Genomic DNA, 22,914 nt, shown 5'->3' on the forward strand with positions numbered 1-22,914 from the left:
AAGTCTGGAACTATTATAATTCGATTAAGGTATTTATTGTTATTATCTGGACAAAAAAATATTAAAACCCTTTGGGAATTTCAGGAGATATGGGCGTTATATTGATTAAATAACAGCGAGCGCGGACTATAAATAGGTTGCTGGCAACCGACATATGCTGTGTTCTCGACATTGGTCGCTAGATATAATCGGTTGCCCTGCTTCACACGCATTGTCAATTTGACATTGACACCTCAATTTCACTGGAAACAACAACAACTAAGAAAACAAATTCAAAATATTCAAATAATCAATTTCTATTCTTGCCATTGTCCGAATTAACAATAAATTCTTCTTAATTTGTATATATCTAATAATATGGTAAAAGATGTGTGAGAGCCAGGACAACAAAAAACCTTATGTGTCTCTGATTAAAATTAATGGAAAACCGATTCTGCCACCGGTGGTAAGCAATTTTTGCATAATATATATTATTTATTTAAAAAATATGCTTTAAATAAATAAATGCCTCTTTAGATAACGTCTGATCTTCGTAAAGAACTCCTTCAATACAAACAGCAAGCAATTAAATTAGAAAAGCGCCTTAAAACTTGCAGGGAACTGAAACAAAACCTTGAAGAACTCCAAAATTCTTACGCCCGTCCTTGCTCAGAACTCACTTTTGGCGACAATAGTCATATTGACGCTCTTGATATATCAGATAAGCCCAACAGTACTAGAAAGTTAAAAGATATCCATTTGAGTAAGGATCTTATTGAAGTCACACAATATAATTTTAGTGGCTCCAAAACTATATTTTGTAATCAAAAACTTGATAATCAAAATGCTTTAACTAATACTGAGAGCCCATCTAATAAAGCACCTAGTGATAATGCCACAAATAATGATATTATAAGACCAAGGAGCAGCTCAGAATCAAGGGAAGATGATATCAAACAAAAAATTTGTGCTTCACCAAAACCGAGGTTAATTAGAAGTAATTCTTATACACTTGAAGCTCCCAGTCCAATTCTTTTAGAGCACTTAAAACGATCTGCATGTGGTGGGTCTAATCACCACAGTGGTAACCAATGGGTTTCATCAGAAAGCTGCCACAATAGTGAAATTTTCAGTACTAAGAGTACTGTGGTGTTTAATGAAGCAGACAGTCCAGACCAATCTTCAAAAGACATAAAGGAAGTTAAGTCGCCCACTATTAATTCCCAGCTGATACTTGATAATATGCATCTTAGCGGGGCAGAAAAAATTGAGAAAAATGATGATTTTTCTGTTGAAGCTGCTTTTAAGTTTCCCTCAATTGATTCACACCAATATTTGGCAAATGTTTTAAAAGAAATCCCTGATTTTTATGCTAAACAGATAATTGAAATGTTAAAGCATCAGACTTTGGAAGAGAAGGAGATAATTCAAGAGCATAAAAGCAATGGAGGAGATTTTGGAAATGATAAGGAATTAATTGTTATTCAAGAGGATGAAATTATGAGGAATGAAAAGAAAAGGTAAAAGTTTTTTAATAATTTTTTTAATTTGATGAATGCTCGCTAGCCAGTTTTGGGGCAATTATAATTCTTAAGGTATTATTTTGTTTTTCTGCTAATCATATTAGAAGATTTTTATTTAGCATCCAGAAAGCACTGAAGTGTCACTTTCTTTTCTTAAATTTTAACTTCTTTTTTTTTAAATTTTTTATTATTATTAAATGTACAGAAAAATAAAGTTTTTCTGTGAAATACATAATCTGGATTTTCGCGATACAGAATAACCATCCCATTTCACAGAACTTCTATTTTTGAAAGATCTTTTATTTACAACATAACAAGACTTTATAATAAAATACCTCTGCATATAAAATCTTTGGATCATGACTATATCTCAAAAACTGTGAATCTATTATCATTGGAATTTATTTTAACATAATAAAAATAGCCAAGAGAAAATGCTGGAAATTATTTTTAAGTTTCAAAGTTGACCACTAGGGAGGGACTGTAATTATAAGTCAATAATTCAATTCTAATATTCTCCACAAAATGGCAGCTTAAAGTAATTTTTTTTTTAATATAATTAAAAACCATGGAATATTTTTAAAAAGGTATTTTTGGTCAAAGACTCATTGGCATAGCAACCTTCATAAAGTAGGAGAAGGTACTAAAATTGTATTTGTTTAAAGTTATTAAGTTTTCATGGTTGCGATGTTTACGTCCGAGTAAAGCACATTTACAGCTCGGCATATTTTTGCTATATATGTAAAACATACTCGCTAATAATTAGTAATTTTATTGTAAGTTGGTGAAGTGGTGAGTTAACCATGGTCTGAGTAAGTCGTTTTGAACATAATCGATTTGGTCTTTATAATCGGACTAATTAAAGTAGTAAGTACCAATCATTTGAGATTTGACTGCTGGTTAATATTAGAGAGTACTTGCATTATAGGAGGTGGTACTACAACCCGTAGCGGAAGCGCTTATCGCCTGGAAGAAGATCGAACCGAAAAACTGATTTCCAAGGTTTGTGCTAGTTTTTTGAAGAAAATTGAAGAAAAATTTGATACTAAAATTGGAGCCTTGGAAACTAAGTTAAACAGGCTCTGTGATGCGATTAAGAAGATGGAAGATTCGGTAACAAACAACAGGAAAGAAATCGATAACGTCAAAACTCTGGATCAAGATATTTGACGATACTCTGGATAACGTCAAAACTCTGGATCTGGAGCAAGCTTCAAAATGAAATTTCCTAAGAATTTGCGGCTTTAGAGAGTTGGCGAATGAAGACCTGGGTGTCGATCTATCAAAACTCTTTGAAGAAAATTTAGGCGTCTCATGCAGCATTGATGATTTCAATTATGTCTTTCGTCTTCCTAAAGGCAACGATGATCACCCTTTCCCAATTATAGCCGGTTTTATTAGCAATATTAAAAGGAACCAGATTTTTATGCAGAAGAAAATGCTGAAAAATCATCCCGTATCCTTGTTTGAAGATTTAACGTCTCGTAGATACCATTTGCTCCTGGAAGCTAAACGAAAATATGGTCACAATAACGTCTGGTCCACATCTGGTAAGATATTTCGCTGGAACCCGGCAACTTCACAAAAAATATTTATTAATAAAATTGACGATGTAAAATAAGGTTATCGTTAGAATAGTTACGGTATATCTCTATATATAAAACTACTTGGCTTTTCAAACTTAAAGAATGTATATAATTTAGTTTTTCCGCAAAGTTGTTTTTTTTTTGAGTGATTTTTGTATTTATTTACAAGATATACATATTATATTGATTGTTCGGTTTTTTAAAGAATACTATATTATTACATATATAGCATATTGGTTATTTTACTGTATCGTAGTTGGCGGAGAAAACTTTAATGCTTCTAAATGTATATATGTCTGAAGGATGCAACAATTATAAACTAGATATAATTATAATTATTTTAATAATTAATCACGTCATGTGATGTAAGCAAAATTCTATTTTAGGCTTCTTATAATTTTAGGCTTCTCTTCTTATTTTTTTTTCTGTATGTTCTTCATAATGTTTAAAACTTATTCAATTTATTTATTATTTACATTGTTATGCTTTCGTATGTTAAGTTAGCAGTGCGGTTAGATAGAGTAGCCCCAGGCTAGATCTCGCCGCATTTTTGGTTAATAACTTGTTGTAACTATTTTCGTAATATAAAGGCATTTATTATTATTATTATTATATTATTATTATTAAATGTCTATAACTTTTATAAGATTTACCTGATTTTGTTCAATTTGGGCTTGTTTAAAAGTGAAATGTAAGTTCTTTTAAATATTATATTAAGTAGTAGAAAGTTTTTAGTAAAATTGATAGGAGATATCATTTGATTTAAAAACTCATTTGGTTTTTCCCACACAAATTTAAATGGCACGATATAATTTTCATAGCAGAGTCAAAAGATGCTTAAATTACTAGAAGAATTGAAAACCACAGTTGGCTATCTTTTTTTTTTCACTAATAATTATTGAATTTCTTTTGTTTATTTAGCGCCTCCCTTCGATAGGTCTATAGATAAGTCCCTTCTATTTTAAAATATTTTAAAATTCTGCTCTAAACATATTTGAGTCTTTGCACATGAAGGTAATAATTAGGAATTCATATATCACCTGCATATAATAGTTTTCATTTAATTAGACTACTGTACTACTAATGATAATATGTGCATGATTTCATCCTTTCAGAAAAAAAAATTATAAGGTGAAACCTGAATAAATAAACAATTGATTATTTTATATTTAAAGAAAATTGTTCACATTAATTTTTTTTAAATTTATTTATTTGTTTTATTTTATTGCATTGTATTTTTTTGTGTGCTCTTATTATTACATAAAATTGGTAAGTTTGAATAGCTTTGAAACTATTCCTATTTCCATCTTGGCAGTGTCTGCTGTTATTCTTAACAAGCTTTTCAATATATTGGTAAAGCAATTTTCTAATAATTAATCACAGGAAGCTGCTTATGTATCGGCTGGAAAGTTACACTCATTTTTATATCCACACATTTTTTTATTTAATAATTTTAGCCGTATAAATTCTGTTATAACTTTTACACATAGATATTAACATATTTTAGAGAGGTGACTTTATGTCCTCCACATCCAGCAACAAACCATCCAGAAGACTGTGAAAACCTTATAGACTTCTCCTCTCTCAGCGATGTCAGTCTGACTTCCGAATTTACTACTTCTATTAAACCTGTAAGTCGCCCAAACACATTGGAAAGTACCAAAGAATCACCAAACAATAAGACCAATGAAAAACTTACCCGTAGCAGCACATTTTCCATGTCACCTAGCCAGTCTATTTACTATAGTGGTAGTGATAGTGATACAGTAAGAGGATTGACTCCGGCCTTAAATTTAACTGTTGAATACCAAGAGGAACCGGAGGTTGGCATTTTGCAAGAAAAAGAGGAGTATTGGGAGGCTATAGTGTCACATGAACTAAAAACTGTAACCTGTAGTAGAGAGTTATTTCCTGAGCTTGATCCTGTTACTATGCAATCTTTGAAAAGGGTGAGTAATGCTGTAGTTAACTAATAAAATTTTCTGAAAGTAATATAGTTAAATTTGACCCTAGTATGGGTTAGCATATAAATTTAATACATTATTTACCAAATAACAGCAATTAATCAAGTATTTATCTAAAACTATAAAGTATAAAATACTTAATTTATTATTATTCACTTATAATGCACTTATAATGCACTTCTCACAATTCACTTATAATGCAAAAACAATGTTTGTGATCTTCATCAGTTATGACAAATTCATTGGTTGCAAAAAAAATTGTTGCCCCATTTCGACCATTTTACAGCAAAATAGACTGATTGTAGTTTTAACTTTACTTAAAATGTAATACACAACATGTATCTTACAGTCTCAACAGCACTCGAAAGCACTTATTTTCTGATTTATCTGGAAGGATGTATCATGGAGTAATCATCCAAAAAATTTGAACTCTAATCCTAGCAATCACACTAACACATCTATAAAAAACAACAATATGTAGACACATTAGAATCTACTAGAACTTTCACAGGAATTCACTATTAAGAAAGCAAGTAGAACAGACTTATCTTGAAAAATAAATTAATTTAGATTTTAAATTTACACCTTTAATTATAAAATAGTTGTAGTATGGTATAAGGAATTATATAACTTCCAAGCTGTCGATTGCTTTCCTTGGAAATCTAATAAAGGTGTGTGACGTTAACCAGCAACTAATTTGAGAAAGCAACATATTATGTCTATTGTTAACTCACAAAAAAATAAATGTTTTGACACTGTGTTCTTTGATTAATAGGATTGGGCAGCAAGTGTGATAGGTGCTCATATCAGGGGATATCTTACAAGAAGACTGATCAAAACCGAAAAGGTGCAAACATTGATAGCCACCGTTAAAGATGTCCTAATGTGTGCTCTAGAACTTCATCATTCTGATAATATTGATGAAAAAGATGTGGAGCTACATCGGAGGCTTATCAATCAGGTAAAATAAAACGTATTAATTTTGTGTTTTTAAAGGATTTATCTTAGTATTTGATTTTATCCTTTATCTTATTTGTAAATGCTTTCAGCTTTCAGCAGCTCTCTATTCATTCCACGAAATATTTTTTGAACTACCAATCGCAGAACAGATGTCACTAATTAGAGCAGATCGACAGCGTAAAATCGAGAAATTAAAGAGACCACAATCCGGCCGAAAATCTGCTAGTAAGTCGATTAACTCCAGTCGATCCGATAAATCTGTTAGTTCTATTAGTTCCGCCAGATCGTCCAGTAAAATTAGTGTGATTAAAGAGAGCCCTAAAGTGGCAAAGGTTTAGGATTTACTTTTGTTTATTTTGCAGGTATGTTTTGTTTAGTTAAAATCAACTTTGTGTTAAGTTAAAATCAACTTTTGGCGATGTGCTGGTTACACTGATAAAAGTTTTGCGCAATTTTCCGTCCAAGATTTACAAATTTTGTTTTAAAATTAATAATTTTTTCAGATATGTAGATTAAAAAATTGGTTTTATTTTTTTAAAAGTTTAATCACGGCAAACAGGTATAGAAGACTCTGTGGGGACGAGCTTTATATTTAAACCACATGTCGTTTAGTTTTTGCCTGTATGGATTGCATTTGAAGTTTGTGTTGTTCTGTAGGTGATTGTTAGTTAGCCTTTTGTTGAGATAAACTTCTTTGTATGAAGATGTGTGTCTGGTATTATATCTGGACTCTTGGCTAACAAATAGTCTATCATCGTTATGCTGTATGTAACTATATAGAAGATTACGAAGCATCGTTTCTTGGATTGTTCCCTGCTGTGTGTAGCCCGTTCAGGTCAGCCATTACCATAGCTCTACAAGATGGTGGAAAAAAAGGTTCAACGTCCTGCACAGTGCACTCGCATATTGCGTTATTTATGGTGATCGACTTATGGACTCATTCAAAATGCGTTCGAAGATTTCGTCCCTTTTGGACTTCATTTTTAATAGGCATGACCACACCACTACCCATCATTTTTAAGTTGATCTGTATCCTAGAATTCTTCTATAAATTTGCCATGTTTTTTAAAAATCAGTTGCACTCTTGGGTTCCATGCCGATGTTTCGGCAGTCGATGATTTCATAATCTGTCCATCGACGCCATCGAAGCTATCAGTTACTATTTGATTTAGGAGTGACTCCATGTGTCACAACGTTGGGACTGAATAAGTTGCTTTTAGTTTTTACGGGGTTCCCATTTTCTATACCCTTGTACGGGCATAAAAACTAATTTGTTAAGTGTTGAAGCAGTCACGACTAGTTACAACTAGGTATAATGAGCATGCAGTGTTGTGCATAAGGTATACTTTGCTAGCTTTGAAGTTGTGTTCGTATTTCCGTTCCTACTTAATTTTATGAGGTTTCATGTTGATCTAGTAGGCTGAGCACAAAGGCGTGTGTTCTCTCTTCACACAAGCTCACGGAGACATAGAGTGAGACTTTCGCTTTTAGATCAGGGCACAAACTGGCAAAAACATTTTTTTTATATTACAGTCATATTTATTGCGCCACTAAGCAACATCAGACCTACAAATAGCTCTTCCATATTCTGGAAATTCGCATGCTAGTACAATAATATAAATTGTTATATACTAGACACAGGAAATAAAATTACACATGCAAATGAAAATGATTGAGAACTTATTTAATGCTTATTAATATCAATACTTATACAAATCATATACATATAATTTACCCATACTTTAATATTAAATGATAAAAATATTAAAATCCATACACAGATAAAATTCACAAGGAGGAACTAAACTTTTATGTGGTTCTGTCAAGTACTCGTCGCCTATAATAGGCTTTACTAACCAACTGGTTATACACTTTTAAACATCTTTGGATTAAGACCTTTGAGCAATAGAGCAATTCAATGCAAAATAAGCAGTTTTTAGAATTTCAGTTGATACTTTTGTAGCTATATTTCGCTGTGCACGTGTTACTGTAAATGCCCGGAATTCGGTAAAACATAGGATAAGCGCGCTAAACCGAGGATTTACCAAAAGCAAGTGGGAAAAGCCCAAAAACTAATTATTTTGCTTCCATTTCGGACTGTTACCCAGTGAATGTTAGGATTTACCACACCACATTGTTAAAAGTACGAATACCACTGATACGTTACAGAAATCGATATCCTGAAACGATAATGGTTAAAATTTCAATGCCTAAAAATAAGGTAGGGGAACACGGGGTACAATGAAACACAAATTTCATTTTAATTGTTTCTCTTTTTCGATATAAGTCTATTAGGTTTAAATGTGTTTTAAAAAATGTCCTTCGGTACTAGGAGTACATGTATAGAAGTATCAAGAGCCTTATAACTACCTATTTTGTCCAACAAACTATTGAAATTTAGGAAAAAAATGTTTCATTGTGCCCCACCACTGGGGCACAATGGAACAAATATAGGGGCACAATGCAACATACCTAGAGTACTATATAACAATGAAATCGCTTTAGAAGTATTCCCAATAAAAGACCTAAATATTTTTAGAATTTTATTTCAGTAAAAAAAATGGAATATAAGTACAGCCAAAGAGCGAAATAATTAAAATGTTGAATATAATCATTAGCCAATATTTATATTGGTAAAGTCGATTCCGAAAGAAATATATTGTTTTTGGCGTTGGGTTGATCCTGCAAAAACTGGGTTCCCTAAAACCATCTTAATGCTATTTTCAGCGACTAGTGATACGTCTGGAACTGATGGCTCTACAAATTTGTTATATCCTTTTTTTCTAAAAAAATTTATCTCGTAATCTCCATTTGTATCTTTTCCTTTTGTAACAATTCCAACGTAGAACTTATTATTGTGTCGGTTTAATTTAAATTCCACCAGTACATAATCATTTGGCAGAGGTGACCTATCCAGATTTACGAAATGATCTTCAGTCACGATGAAAAGGCCTTCATCGTCGTCTAAGTCGTCATCAGTCTCAGTGTAGACTACATCTTCTTCTTCGGATGATGAGTGCTCCTCTTCGATTTTTTTAAATTTCTTTCTAGCATCTTTGTCAAAATCCGTTATTTTTCTTTTGGCAGTTTCTTTCTTTGATGCTGATACCGCAATTTTATTGCCAAGTGCGGTCATTTCCGGGGTACTGGTTGCAATCATACTTTTTCCTTTTGCTCGAGCCTTTCTGTTGTTTTTTCTATTGCCTGCCTTGGGAAATCCCCTAAAATCTTCAGGTCCACATAAAGTATCTCCGTTATTACTGTTGCAAGTAGAAGTACTGGGGTTTTCAAAGTCGTTATTGAAGCTTGAGGTATTATTGGCAGATGCTTCGATTTCCATTGCTGAGTTGTTTGTTTTTTTAGCAGGAGTATTACTTGGCGAAGAATAATGCACTTTTTCTTGACTAGAAGTAGTTGGTAATTCGACCATTGGTCGGTCGGTAACATAATTACATAAATAATCGGCATCGGTAAAAACATGTCTATCGTATGGGTAAATTCCTGTTTTCTTAAAGGCCGCGGTGATGTTTGATGCAGTCATTCCTCTCTCGTGAGCAATTTTTACAAAGCCAGCAACATTGTAGATAGTTGCTGTTTGGCCAGGATGCTGCATCATCCAAGTATCTATTGCAGCATTGTAATACGTTTTAAATGGCTTAAACACACCCACGTCTAACGGTTGCAATTTATTGGTGGAATGTGGGGGAAAAGTTAACATAGTCACTCCATTTTGTTTGCACAAATTAAGTGCCTCTAACGACAAATGACTCTCGTGATTGTCGCATAAAATTAGTGGGCGATTGCATGCTACTTTTTGTATGGTGTATAAAATGTTTTATAACTTTAACAAATAATACTGAAGTCATCCAGCCGGACGGATTTGCCAAACCAAGAATACCAGTAGGGGGCTTCCTGCACCATGTGAGGCTTAAAGTGTACGCGAGGAAATATCATAACGGGGGGAATAAAGTTTCCACTTGCTGAAATGAAACAACAGGTTGTGACGTTAGTACCCTTTTCAGCACTAGTGCACTTACTAACTTGCTTGGATCCTTTTTTGGCAATTATTTTTTGGGGTTTTTGAACTGTGCATGTACCTGTTTCATCCAGATTAAATACTCGTGTTCCATCTGCAAAGTGAGGATTTGCGTAAACCTTTAGCAAATTATCAAAAAATGCATCTACATTTGCTTTTGTGAAAGATGTAGCCCGGGACAAGCTACATCCCTCAGGCGTTCGTTGACTAAGCGATGGATTTCTTTTTAAAAACCCATAAAACCAATCTTGTCCTGCTGATTTGTTAACGTCCCATGATTTTGGATGTTTTATTTTATGTATCACAGCCATTTCATAAGCCACCTTCTTGCATTCAGTTACTGGGAGACCATAAAACATTTTGGAACACATTAGCAAATATTCCTTTAGTTTATTTTCTTGTTCCACATTAAACACTTGTCTAACATTGTAGTTCGGAAAAAAAAATTGTATCACTCTCATTGTTTTTTTTCTTTTTCACATACCTGGATAATGTTACGAAGTTTTTAAATGTTATGGGGCACCTTGAAACGTTTCAAAGAGCCCCGTCGAGTAATGTTTCATTGAACCCCAAACGTCCATATTGTTTATTTTATGCCAAAATAAAAAAATATAAAAGGATTAGAAAAAGGAAAATACATAAAAGTAAATAAAAAATATAAACGTTTCGAATTAAGCTACCCAACTAAGTAAAAAATTGCAATTACTTACCTTAAAATCAAAATATGCTCCTACGTAAAAATTTAGTTTTAGCACCAAGAAATACACTTCTCTCGACAGCGTCCGAACTACTACTGCGGTTTTAAGGAAATAAAGATGACGAGAGCTGGTAGCGATCGAAGCACCACTGACAGTAACAGATTCTCTTTTAGCCGCGAAAATTTAAAATGAGAACAATGTTTCAAGGTGCCCCGTGTTTCAACGTGCCCCGTGTTCCCCTACTTTATAAATGAAACAAAAAGACACACAAAACACTTTTTATTTTAATATTCTTATATTTAAACAGAAATCATAGTAGTCCTAAACGAGATATTAAAAAAAAACATTAATTCAAGTACTAATATTGAAAAAGTACTTATTAATATTAAAAGAAAAAATCCTTTTTTTTTATCAAATGAAATAAATGAATTAAAATGTCCACTTATAGAAATATTTATTTATTGGTACAGGGCAAACTTTCGTGGCATCTTGAACTGCAGAGTATTTTAGAGGATCTGCACAAACATTTTTTGGTAGAACATTTTCGAATGCTATTACATTTCTTGTAATTACAATGCAATTACAACTTCTTGGCTCTCGCATAACTACAATTTTTGCACAGCCCTTTTTACGCTAATTTCCTGAGATGAAACATCTCCAGAACTCAGGAAATTTTCTTTGCAAATAGTGAATTGATTTCTTGCAAACAACTGAGCCAAGGTTCCTGTGCTGGTTCCAAGATGATAAAAATCTTCATCCGTTTTTTCTAATACAGCAGCCAACAAAATCCGAGGATCCGATTTTGGATCGATCCACGTCTGGTATTTTTACTTTAACGGTTTCTCCACGTGTTGCAGGCGGAAATCTCTTACTCGAAATTATTTAAATTTTTTTTGATTGTTCCAAAGAATGATGAGCTTCCTCCCTGTTTCGTTTAATATTTAAGATTTTTGTTTCAGTTAACTTATGATTCTTTTGATTCATAGCAAGATTATCCGAAGGATTATTATTTGTTTCATTTAGAAAAGATGGCAAGTCAGTAGAATCTTTCTCAACCGCTTCTGGATCCTTAGACAGTACTTTCTGACGCTCTTTTTCACTGTTCAAGTTTGGTAGTATGAGAAGGACATTTTTGAATTGCAAAGACCCATTTTCATTTTATAACCAAACATGGCTTCGTAAGGGGACTGCTTATGCCTTCATGGTATGAAATATTCTTCATAGCTTGAACAAATCTTTAGGACTCACTCCACTTTTTACATTTATTTGTTTCCATCCACGTGGCAATCATATTTTGAATGTCCTGATTTCCACGCTCCACTGATCCTTGAGACTGGCGATGCCTTGGTTTCCCGTGCACAATTTTAACGCCTTCCCATAATTGACATAGGGCGATTCCGTTATCGCGGGTGCAACATTTAAACGCATTTAAAGTTTTTTACTTGTAAAATGAAATAAAATTTCAATAAAATCCTTCTTTAAAGGATAACATTTTAACCTGTTTTATTTTGATTTGTTAATAAGAATTCAATTGAAATACATAAATAATTACTAGGAATTTTTAAAAAGCTATCGCGGGTGCAACCAAATTGGTCCACCATTTTCAAGATTCTGAACAAAAACACAAAATTTTGTTAAATATTAAACCTTTATTATATTATGCATTCATATTTTAAGAGCCTATACAATAATTAACCAAACTAATCATTGAAATGATACAAAACTTAAATTAGCAAGAAATTTTTTACTTTTAAAGCGATCGCGGGTGCAACATGTCTAGCATAAGTGAACATAAACCTTATTATAATTATATATATTGCAGAATTATAACATAAGAATAATATGTATTACCACCTAGCACACTTACGTGTTACTAAAGGTTACTATTTCTTTTCAAATACGTCAATATTCGTCGAAAATTCTATTAAAATGTCATTGCCATCAAGCTTCTTTTCTGGCACTTCTAATTTTGCGATAATGTCTTTAAATTGAACGTCAGCTATATCATTTACGACTTCACTGAAGCGTTTGGCATCAATCGTCTTCAGAAATTATACTCTAACGTCTCCATCTTCATCTATATCGCTCTGGCACACGACCACATAGCGATATTGTATAACATTTTTGCCAGACTTACAAGGCAGCTGTGTACCAGTATATACGAACCAGCGCAAATGTCTTTTGATGAGAGACCAGTGACAGCACTACTCGTACTTTCAGGAAATGTTTCTGCTGGTAATCTCGAGGCAACAGACGTGGTCGGAGCTTCATCTTCCCAAGTTTCCTCCTGAGTTTTGTCCTATGAGGTGTGAAGCATGTTGTCTGATCAGATGCTGAAGGCACAGATACATTAGGACACAATTTTTTGTCGGGCACCAAACGTATGAGAGGTTTTAAATCTTCATCGTCCCAATCACTTTCTGTAGTAGTGGCAGAAACATCAGAGCACAGAGTTTCTTTGTCTGCTGAAAGAAAGTAGAAGTGTAGGCTCTAAATCTTCATCCTCCAAATCACTTTCCCTTTCTGAGACAGATTTTAAAACCAGTGTGTCCTGGACAAGAGACTGAGAAGTTCGCGACACAGTTATGCTGTTGCCCTCTTTAGATTTGAAGAAATGTTTTGATTGAATGGCTGGTATATTCTTCAGCCCTTCCCAACTCTTATCTAACATAGCCTCTTTAGCTTCAACTTGTTCCTTAGATACAAATATAAAATAAATGTTGGTAGAGAGACTGCGCGCAAGGTCATACAATTCTTGGGCACTGTTTACGATAGCTCTTCGGGACTTCAAACAGACACAGCAATCCACACTGTTCTTTTGACACTTCCCCCGATTCCATCGACAGCACCTTTGCCATGTGAGGCAGCAAAAAAGTTCCATTCGAGGTGAGTGAATCCATGTTCTACTTTGAGTGTATTTAAGCTTGCCATTACATACCGATTCTTGAATTGAGCTGCGCAATTATCGCTGAAGATATATATAAATTTAATATTGTCGTTAATTGACTTGATGTACTCACAAATTTTCTGTAGAAGAGATACACTGTGTATTTACTATGGTTTAATTCATCACTTACTATGACCACGGAATGAAGTTTGTCGAAAGTCCAAATACAGCACGTGAAAAGCGTAACTTGCCCATGAGTCCAATGTGCTGATTATATTTCGTCTTGACTGACAAGCCCATAGTTCTCGGCAAAGTCTATTTGTACAACGGCTTTCTCGCTAACTAACTGTTAGGTTTTGTTTTGCATTTTGAAAATACTCGGACTGAACATTTTTAACGAAAAAATGCAGCTTGAATTTAGCGGTGTTATCATGTAGTTCATCTAGCGCTGCATCAAAAGGTTTGCTAACTACGATCTGTTTTGGTCTCTGGTGCAGAAAAATCCATGCTTTTCAATTAACACTAGGATCTGAATCTACGGTAATATCCCAAATGTTTGATTCCTTGCAAATATCGCAACTGTTGGACATGCAATCTTCATTATCCACACTACATGATACCTGGTTCAGCAGTTCTCGGTGTGCTTTTGGGAAGTCTGTTGCATATTTTGAAATTGCGAGAAGAAGGTTAATGTAATTTGAGTGTGTTGTACATACACATACATTATGAGGCGTATCGTTGATAGGCAGAATGTGAGCCGGTCTTTCTTTGTAAAAAAGAGTTTTACCACTCGATGTGTCCGGGTAAGTGGTTTTAAAAAGGCCTCTCGGATGCTCATCCATTGTTCTTTTCCGGATTCTCAACTTTGTTCCTGAATTTGACTTTATGGATTTTACATCTTTTATTCCAGGCATTTGTCTGCTAATATCGTCCCTGCCAAAAAAATCACAAATCTGTTTCTTGACTTCATCTGTCAGTTTTCAAGGCTTTTTAGCGAAGTCATTGTTTTCAGATACAGCAATTTGGTATTCAGGAGCTATTTTTTTACAACTTCCACTGCTTTATTTGGGCTTGCTGGTAGATTACGTCTCACTTTTGCTACTGCTTTTCCCAATGTGCGAGGACTACTGTAGCTAGCACCTGTTTTTTTATTTGTTTCTTCTTTACGACGCTTTCTAGTCGCCTGCATTCTTTCTCTAGATCTGATTCTAGCCAACAACTTCAAATCTTCATCTGTCTCCATTTTTTTTTTCATTGCTTCTCTTCGATTCGAATCACGAGCCCTTTCTCTTCGGAGATGGTCTGCATAAAGTTCAGCATTTTCTTTTAATTTTCTCCTATATTTCTGCGAAGCAGTTTCTTTCTGTGGTTCTTCTGACCTCTTATCCATTTTTTCTATAAAAAAAAGAGCAAAATATTAACTTATACCAAGGTTTAAGTTATTATTTTGCTCTTATAATATGATATAAATATATTAAATGATATGCGATAATATTTATAGTTAAATAGGTTGCACCCGCGATCGTAAAATCGCCATCGCGGGTGCAACCAAATTAGGTCAACGTTTACTTAAAATCAACTTAGAATATATTGCTACTTACGATTGATTAAAATTTCCCTCTGGTTTCTTCTTACTATTCATAAAATGTCACAACGTTAGCAAATTACTTCTTTGAGAAATCCAAACTTGTATATCTTTTAAATCGCGGGTGCAATAAGCTATCAATAGCTTTTTGTAGTCAATAATAGTTAAAAGGTAATACAACATAACAAGTACATAAACAAGTACTTATTTGCCTTTGCACGAACGAATAAACGAATGTAAACACCACAATATTGACTAATAAAATATAACCTCAACTGTCAGTAACAGCTGTTTCACGCGATGTTGTCACGTACACATTTTCCGTTTTGCACCAAACCCGAATGTAAGTGTTTCTTAACGAGCAAAAAATTGAAATATGAAATAAATAGTCCGAAAAAGTAGTTTTATTAGAAAATATAGACTTTCTTCTTTGGATTGACATTAAAAAAATATCATTTACTGCGATTAAGATTTCTTTGTCAAAAATCGTCTACAGCGGAATCGCCCCATAGTTAGTTCAGATATCAGAGTATTAGCAAATTCACGTCCATTATCCGAGTGCAGTATGCTGAGAGCTCCAAAAAGTGTACAAATATCAAGCAAATTGTAAGCAATAATTTCTTTAGCACGCTTGGTACAAATAGCACGCAAAACAACAAATTTGGTGAGATGGTCTTAATACACCATGATAAATTAAAAATTGCTGTCGGAATTGAATATCAATCAGATCGATTTGACATCGTGAATTCATTTCTGTGTGTAGTATAGACCTACGATTCACATAACTGTAAATACTGCGTTATAGCTTCTACTGTCACATTCTTATATTTGTGGTTAGCCTCCTTTAGTGTTCTCGTTCTACCTCCATGTCCAGTTGCAAGATGAGATTGGAGGGTCACGTCATATAAATTATCATATTCCACATAGTATATCTTTACATCTTGGATTCACTGGCAGGATAAGTCTTTCTTTACCTCCAACATTTTATCACATCAAAACATTTTAATCTCCTGTAGTGTATTGCTTTTTGAGGCTTTACTTGATTACCTTCTTTCAATTTGTTAATATAGGCACTATACAGTATAAGTTTCACCTAATTTGGGGCATTTACAGTAACACTGCACATCCTTGCAGCCACCGACTCTTTTTTTTATTTACTGAGAAAAATGGCTCATCTGATTTTCGAAGAGTGAAAATATGTTGTTTGTCTCGGTTGGGTGGAGTAAGACAATTGAGAAAAAACCAGTGCGCAACCTCAAACTGTGCATTACGTGCTCTGCCTACAGACTCCTCAAAATTATTACCACTCTTATTTTTAAAAAATAATTTGTACCCTGCGGTACACCATGTCATAGATTTTGTAAATGATAATACACTCTTAATACTGTGACACTATGAGCGGCTGGTTAATCAAAGTTTTAGATAAAATATAGGTCGTGTATAAACAGAAATTTATAAAAAATAAAAAAATATATTTTCCAAAATATGATGGAAAAATTAAAAGCTTTTTGTAGATCTGATGATCCACTCTCTAGTCGGGCGCAACATGTAACCGGTAATTTTTCTTAAGATTTTTTCAAAAAGTTGATTATTTTTTACAATTGTTTAATCAAATTTCTTTAAAGTTATTCAATATGTAATCCGGGTAAAAAAGCTTAGAGGGTAACTAATATTATAAGACCTTTGCAGTTTTAATTCGATCAGATCACTAGTACTGTAAGTAATCTTGTTCATAGTGTGAGAAACGAGGTTTAAAGTTCTGGATAAATAAATAGAATGGTTTAAGTCGTAAAAATTGTAACCAATACTCAGAGCTGGTGCTCGTTGCATAAACATTTAGAGAGAAACCAAGGGAACAACCCTCCACCTTACGATCGAGATGGCCTCTGGGTTCGAAATCGACCATTAAAGGTTTTTATGATACTGTATAGCTTTGTAATAATGTATAATTTTTTCAATTTAATTACATCTTTAATTCTGGCATCCGTAACAATATTTCAACTCTGTGATTTAAAATAATGAGGAATTATGAAGGACGGACAAGGAAAATATAAATTTTTTAGTACTCTGTATCAAAACTGGAGTTTTGGATATATGAAGGGCTGAGAAGCCATGGGATATAAGTGTACTGAAGTCAGTTTTGAGAAAACTCAAATTAAAGTTAAATTGTTGTAATCAAATGCAGGCAAAAGTATGGCAATTCAAACCAGTTTTGTTTTAATTGCTAGGGTTTAGACTATCATAATAAAGAAAAATAATATGCTTTTTAGTATTTTTCATATTGATTATTAGGCAATATTTGATAAAAGTCATCACTTGTACCCCTTGGCTTCTCATAGAAATTAGGAGTTTAATAAAACATAGGATACAAATAAATTAGAAAAATGTATTTTTCCAATGAAAGGTGGCTTAACAAAATACTAACAGTTTGTATAAAAATGTCATTTAAATACCACTTGCAGAACTATTCTGAGTCACTGCTTTAAACATTGTCTTCATGTTCTGGATCCTCATTTTCATCATCGTCAGGATTGTGATGTCCCTCTTGAACCGCTTCTTGCTGTTGCTGGATGTTCTGTCTTGTGTGCACCAAACGATTTGCCTCATAGTCTAATGATCTATAGAATTGGTGATATACGGGAGGTACAAATGGTAGGAGGCCAACAAGGTCTTTGTACTTTGATGCTTTTATTTTCTTTTTATTTTGTTTAGGGATAAGAGAAGGCAAGGTTTTTGGAATCCTTCCAACATTATTTGCAAGCATGTTGTACTCTAAAAATTGCATTTCTTTATTTATGGACTTTTGTTGAACAAAGTGTAAGGACTCTCTTTTCTGAACTGCAGCCACTGCATGTTTCTAATAGCTTTCACAAAATGTTTGCTTATGGGATCCAAAGTAAGAAAGTCTTCATCCAACATTTTCTTCACTAAGAACTTTTTGCTAGTTGTGGCTATAATATCCACCCAGTCATTAGGAACGAAAACACCTCTTTTTGTGTTCCTCTTGGTATTTTCCACTTTACCGGTCTCGGTCACAATGATTATAAGAATGACCAGTAAGCAAAAATTTTAGGTCGACAATTTCAATCTGCGTTGTGTTTACAACATATAACCAAAATTTTACCGTAAGTTGGCTTTTATTTTGCCCACCACAATTATCACAGAAAACAGTGAAGTGAGTGACTGTAGAGGGCAATGATTTGATATACTGGATTAAACACGATACCATTTCTTCGCATCCTCTTGATGCTTGCCCCTCATGCCAAAGAAACATAAACGCATCATCGGTCCCAATATCATGTACATTAAAATTATACGTCCATAATTGCCTTGCATAATACACTTTTGTACATGTTAATACCGGCGTGGGCAACATTTTTTGAAGCTCAAAACATATAGCTTTATGCGCAAGATCATCTTTTACTTCTTTTTTACTATTATCCATTTCTTTTTTAGCACTTTCAGCCTTACGTAGGTGGACTTCTTTAGCGATTGTTGCAGCTTGTTTAGCTTCCAGATCTCCATGCTCAATAGCTAATTTAAACTTGTCACAATTATTACAAGTGTCAGTATGTGCTCGATGGAAACTAAGATTAAAACATGTATTAAATATATGCCTGTAGTAAGATAGAGTAACAGGTTCCTTTCCTTGTTCCGCACAAAAGATTTTATAACAGTCATACAATCTTTTCAGATTTAAGTCAGCATTTAAATATTTTCGGTTTGGAGCTTGCTGTCTGGAATAGTGACTACTATATCTAGGAAACATAGCAATATGTTGTTTGACCAAATCAGTTTTCTCAACGGTAATTTTATTGGTTGGAACCTTTCGCCATCTACGGTCTCGAGCTGGTATTCCCGTTCCAGATTCTTTCTTTTTAGCAATAATGTTGGTAACACGCTTATTATAGACCGCCTAATAAATATTGACAAGAATGGGACTTTCCACGTACAGTGTTTTCTTTCTTCATATGCGGATCTTCTATTATAATCGCAGAGTTCAAAAATGATGATTGCAATTCCCAATTCGCCAGACCCCAGTACTTATTAAAAAATTTGTGGCGCTTTTCTTCGCTCATATTTTCGCAACATTTATAGCGGCATCCATGGTCGTATGCCTGAACTTTTCTTTCATTGTGTACTTTACCTTTACGGTCAGTGTACTTTTTACCCATGTTTCGTAGTCTTGAAGACTTCTGCCTTTTCCTGTCCGTCGTGTTTTTTTCTTCGTCTGCTTCAGTTTCTTCCATTTGATCTGAAATTAAATTTTAATTATTTATTTAGATTAATTAATTATGCTGTGTATGTCAAAACTAAGCCTAATTTTTAATTATTACTCTAAAGTTTGTTATCAATAAAAAGTTGCCTATTAGAGAAAAAGAACGTTATAATGAAATCGGCTGATAAGTAATATTAATAACAATAATTAACTAAGGCCTACTCTTACCTTCTTCAGGACGGTTACTTGAACTAGTACTGGAAGAATTATCTGCGTCTGGGTTATAATCAGCGTCATCATCGCTATTATCTGAAAGTAGGACAACTGAATAAGATGGTTACGAGCGTTCAAATAATATTATTAACAACATACATTAGAAAGAAACCTAACCTTAAAACCTCACCTATACACACTAAATGACTCAAATTACAACAAATAATAATATATTGGATTTGATAAAAAGTAGAACTTACCATTAAAAACGCTAAAAGAACTACCTTCTGACATTTTTTATCAAGTTTGATAGCCTCAACACGTAAACAATTTAAACACAATAACAATGCGTAAAAGAAAACAACAGCTTTAGTAAACTAAATTATCAGTTTTTTTTAGAAGCCAATGGGTACAAGTGACTCGCGGCACATGTATCCCTTGACTTCTAAACTAAAAAGCACTTTTAAGCAGTAGTTTTTTTTTTCGCTACTAGATGTTAGCACATGATAAGAGTTCCACTTATCTCCCTTGGCCACGAACATTTTAAAGTGTTTAAGAGTAAGTTTCTGCATTTAACTCCATTATGAAAAATATGTGACTTGTACCCCTTGGCTTCTCAGCCCTTCATATATATATTTATAGACGGGATATATATCTTTCTTTTTTTAATTCTTGATTAGCATGTCATACCAGAGGTGCTCAGAATATGTAGATATAGACACATAGATTTTCAAGTTGTTTGATTTATTGTTTTTGTTGAACGGTCTATAAGAAATTAAAATGACAGTCACACGCAAAAAGTCACGATATTTTAGCATTTAAGACTGGTATGAAAACGTCTTTAATTAATCCAATAAAAGGTTAAACTGCTAGTCATATAATAAAATGTAGTATACTAAGTAATGTTATCACAAAGTGTCCTTTTTTGTTACATTATAAAATAAAACCAAATTTCAATATTTAAGCTTTTTATTTGTGTTGTAGTATTGGTAAAACAATTGCGATATATTTACGGTATTTTATATACAATATCATTTTCTTTAAACAAAAATTATACAGCATATCATTATTATATTGTCCTTGATAAAAGTAGTGTATTCATTATCAAGAAAAATCTCTATCGTTCAAAGATCAATATGTTTACATAACCAATAAAACAATATAAAAATCGTACAACCACTATAGTTGAAGGCACGTAAAATAGTTCTATATACTTCGCCTTTTTATTTTATAAGGAACTACACTAAAATTTCATTAGAAAGAAATGATAATAATGACTTAACCGTTTGGACGTTGTATTATGGTAGAAAGTTTATGCTGGATTACCATTTGTCGACTTTGTAAGTAATACTTATAGCCATGAAGTAGAAAATTGAATAAATATTTTGAGTTTCCACTGTCGAAAATAATAAGGCAAAGTCATTTTAGAGATATCCTTAATTATCCTAATAAATTATCTAAAAATGTTATCACCTAGTACGGAATGGCGTAAATACCTAATTACTCTTATGTACAGCGTTTTTCAATGTTGTTTTAGTATTTAGCAAAGATAAGTATAGTTAATCAAGTATATATAACAGTGCTGAAAAAATTAACAATCGATATGACCTTAAAACGAAATAAAGAGCTTTAGCAGTACGCTCTAGATTTTGGGTCGTTGAAACTATACCCTATTAAAAATTATACGCCTTCAAACAATATTTATCTAAAAACTAGAATTAATATTGTTCAGTTTTAAAAAAATTAACGTGTTACTAAATAATGTTTATTTTACTTCTACTTGCATTTATAAAGAAACTTATTAACAGCCAAAAAAAAAACGTTAAATATTCTCACGACTAGTACCATTTTTCTCACATAGTATAGGCTATTTGAAAATCTATTAAATAAATTCTTTACAACCTAAACAAGACAAGGTGCTACAGGCAAATGTTAAGTTTAAACATATGTTTCACTTTTTTTAGATCACACACCGTTATCAACACATTTAAAGTTTCTTTCTACTATAAAATATACATGTTAAAACGTTTTTGGTTAAATATAAGTTAATTTTCGTTACTTTAATAGCTCAATTTTTGTTACATTACCTGTAACACCTTTTCATTTATAAGTCCCTAAATAAATTGAAGTAATATTTAAGCTAAGACGTACTCCGTGTTATATGAAACACTGGCCCGATTCGCAGAAAAACTCGCCTTAATATGGAACGAAGTTCCGCCTTCAGGTCGAAACATAAGATCTCGCAGAGGTAAGGGTAGTATTTTGATACGTGAACTGCAAACTGAAAGAAAAATGTGTTATTTTTGACATTTCGTCTCGTACTACGGTTTTTTGATAATCGTAAATTTAAGTGCCCTGTTGGAGTTTTCAGGAGAAGACATAAACGGTATAATTGTTACTTTTAGTGGACCGATCTTATTTTGTTTCCACCACTTTACAGATTTGTACAATTAAGATTATCAAGACCATCCGCTAGGAAAATAAGCGAAAAAAGGCACATGATCTGAAAAACTAAAAACTCTTTGGTAATAAAAATATCCATTTTGAAAGAGTGAATCAAGTCTTTTCTTGTCTTATTTTTTCAAATGTAAGCTCATAATTTTTATAAATAAAGTTCGCAAATTGGCTATTTTCTATATTAAATATATCTGTAAATTATTCAAAATCTCTCATCTCGCAGTCGACGTTTCTGAAAGCTCAAATGTATCAACGCTCTTAAGTGGCAGAAAAAAACATGATATGGTCCGGGAGCCCACTGCAAAAAATCTAATCAAGAATATATACGGCCAAATTTTATCTAAAAAGATCAGTTGTACATTGTACAACAAATAAACCATTGGCAGCCAAACTCGTATCCGTGGCGTTGTAGGCGATAAAAATTGTTTAACAAATTGAAAATTTTTAAATTTGAATTAACAATATATACGCCCAAATTTCACACCGTTCGATCGGTCTGGATGTCCTGTTTTCAAAAATCCCTTGCCGCCTTGCCTAGGCCGTAGCAAACCCCGTGGCTGCAAAGAAAAGTCGACTCGACTCGCGAGAGTCGAGTCGAATTCGAATTTGAATCGAATTCGAACTCGAGAGCCGTGGAGTAGGACAGAGTATTGCACTCGTTTCTTGTGCTACAACAGACATTATTGGATTCGGAATTTTTTTCTTTTAATAGCTCGATATTCTTTTTTTTCATAATTTCTATCATCACCATAATTTTTATTATTGTTGTTCTAATTATGAAATTATTTTATTGCATGAACATATTAG

At 33.2% G+C, this 22,914-nt stretch overlaps 2 protein-coding genes across 3 annotated transcripts in view; one reads left to right on the forward strand and one right to left on the reverse strand.

Moving 5' to 3' along the window:
- The first annotated feature begins 232 nt into the window (after positions 1-232).
- Positions 233-20,609, forward strand: LOC126743410 (uncharacterized). 2 transcript variants are annotated; one of them, XM_050450509.1, is made up of 6 exons: positions 233-445; positions 517-1,499; positions 4,596-5,037; positions 5,828-6,013; positions 6,102-6,374; positions 19,675-20,609. In XM_050450509.1, the coding sequence occupies exons 1-5, from the start codon at positions 368-370 to the stop codon at positions 6,348-6,350; spliced, it is 1,938 nt and encodes a 645-aa protein (XP_050306466.1). In that variant the 5' UTR covers positions 233-367; the 3' UTR covers positions 6,351-6,374; positions 19,675-20,609. The 2 variants fall into 2 exon arrangements, with proteins under 2 accessions (XP_050306466.1, XP_050306458.1); XM_050450501.1 differs by having other exon boundaries at positions 6,102-20,609.
- The window catches only part of LOC126743404 (brefeldin A-inhibited guanine nucleotide-exchange protein 1), an 86,243-nt gene continuing 83,930 nt past the window's right edge, over positions 20,602-22,914 (reverse strand). Inside the window, exon 14 of the mRNA XM_050450486.1 lies at positions 20,602-21,931. Coding sequence (XP_050306443.1) covers positions 21,791-21,931 — 141 coding nt within the window. The 3' untranslated portion in view covers positions 20,602-21,790. The remainder of the gene's footprint in view (positions 21,932-22,914) is intronic.

The sequence above is a fragment of the Anthonomus grandis genome, chromosome 1 (assembly GCF_022605725.1).
Source record: "Anthonomus grandis grandis chromosome 1, icAntGran1.3, whole genome shotgun sequence".
Taxonomy (NCBI): Eukaryota; Metazoa; Arthropoda; class Insecta; order Coleoptera; family Curculionidae; genus Anthonomus; species Anthonomus grandis.

Coding starts and splice junctions, on each gene's coding strand:
- LOC126743410 (XM_050450501.1), top strand. CDS start 368: ATGTGTGAGAGCCAGGACAACAAAAAACCTTATGTGTCTCTGATTAAA. Junction 5,038..5,827: donor CTATGCAATCTTTGAAAAGG/GTGAGTAATGCT, acceptor TTTGATTAATAG/GATTGGGCAGCAAGTGTGAT. Junction 6,014..6,101: donor ATCGGAGGCTTATCAATCAG/GTAAAATAAAAC, acceptor AAATGCTTTCAG/CTTTCAGCAGCTCTCTATTC.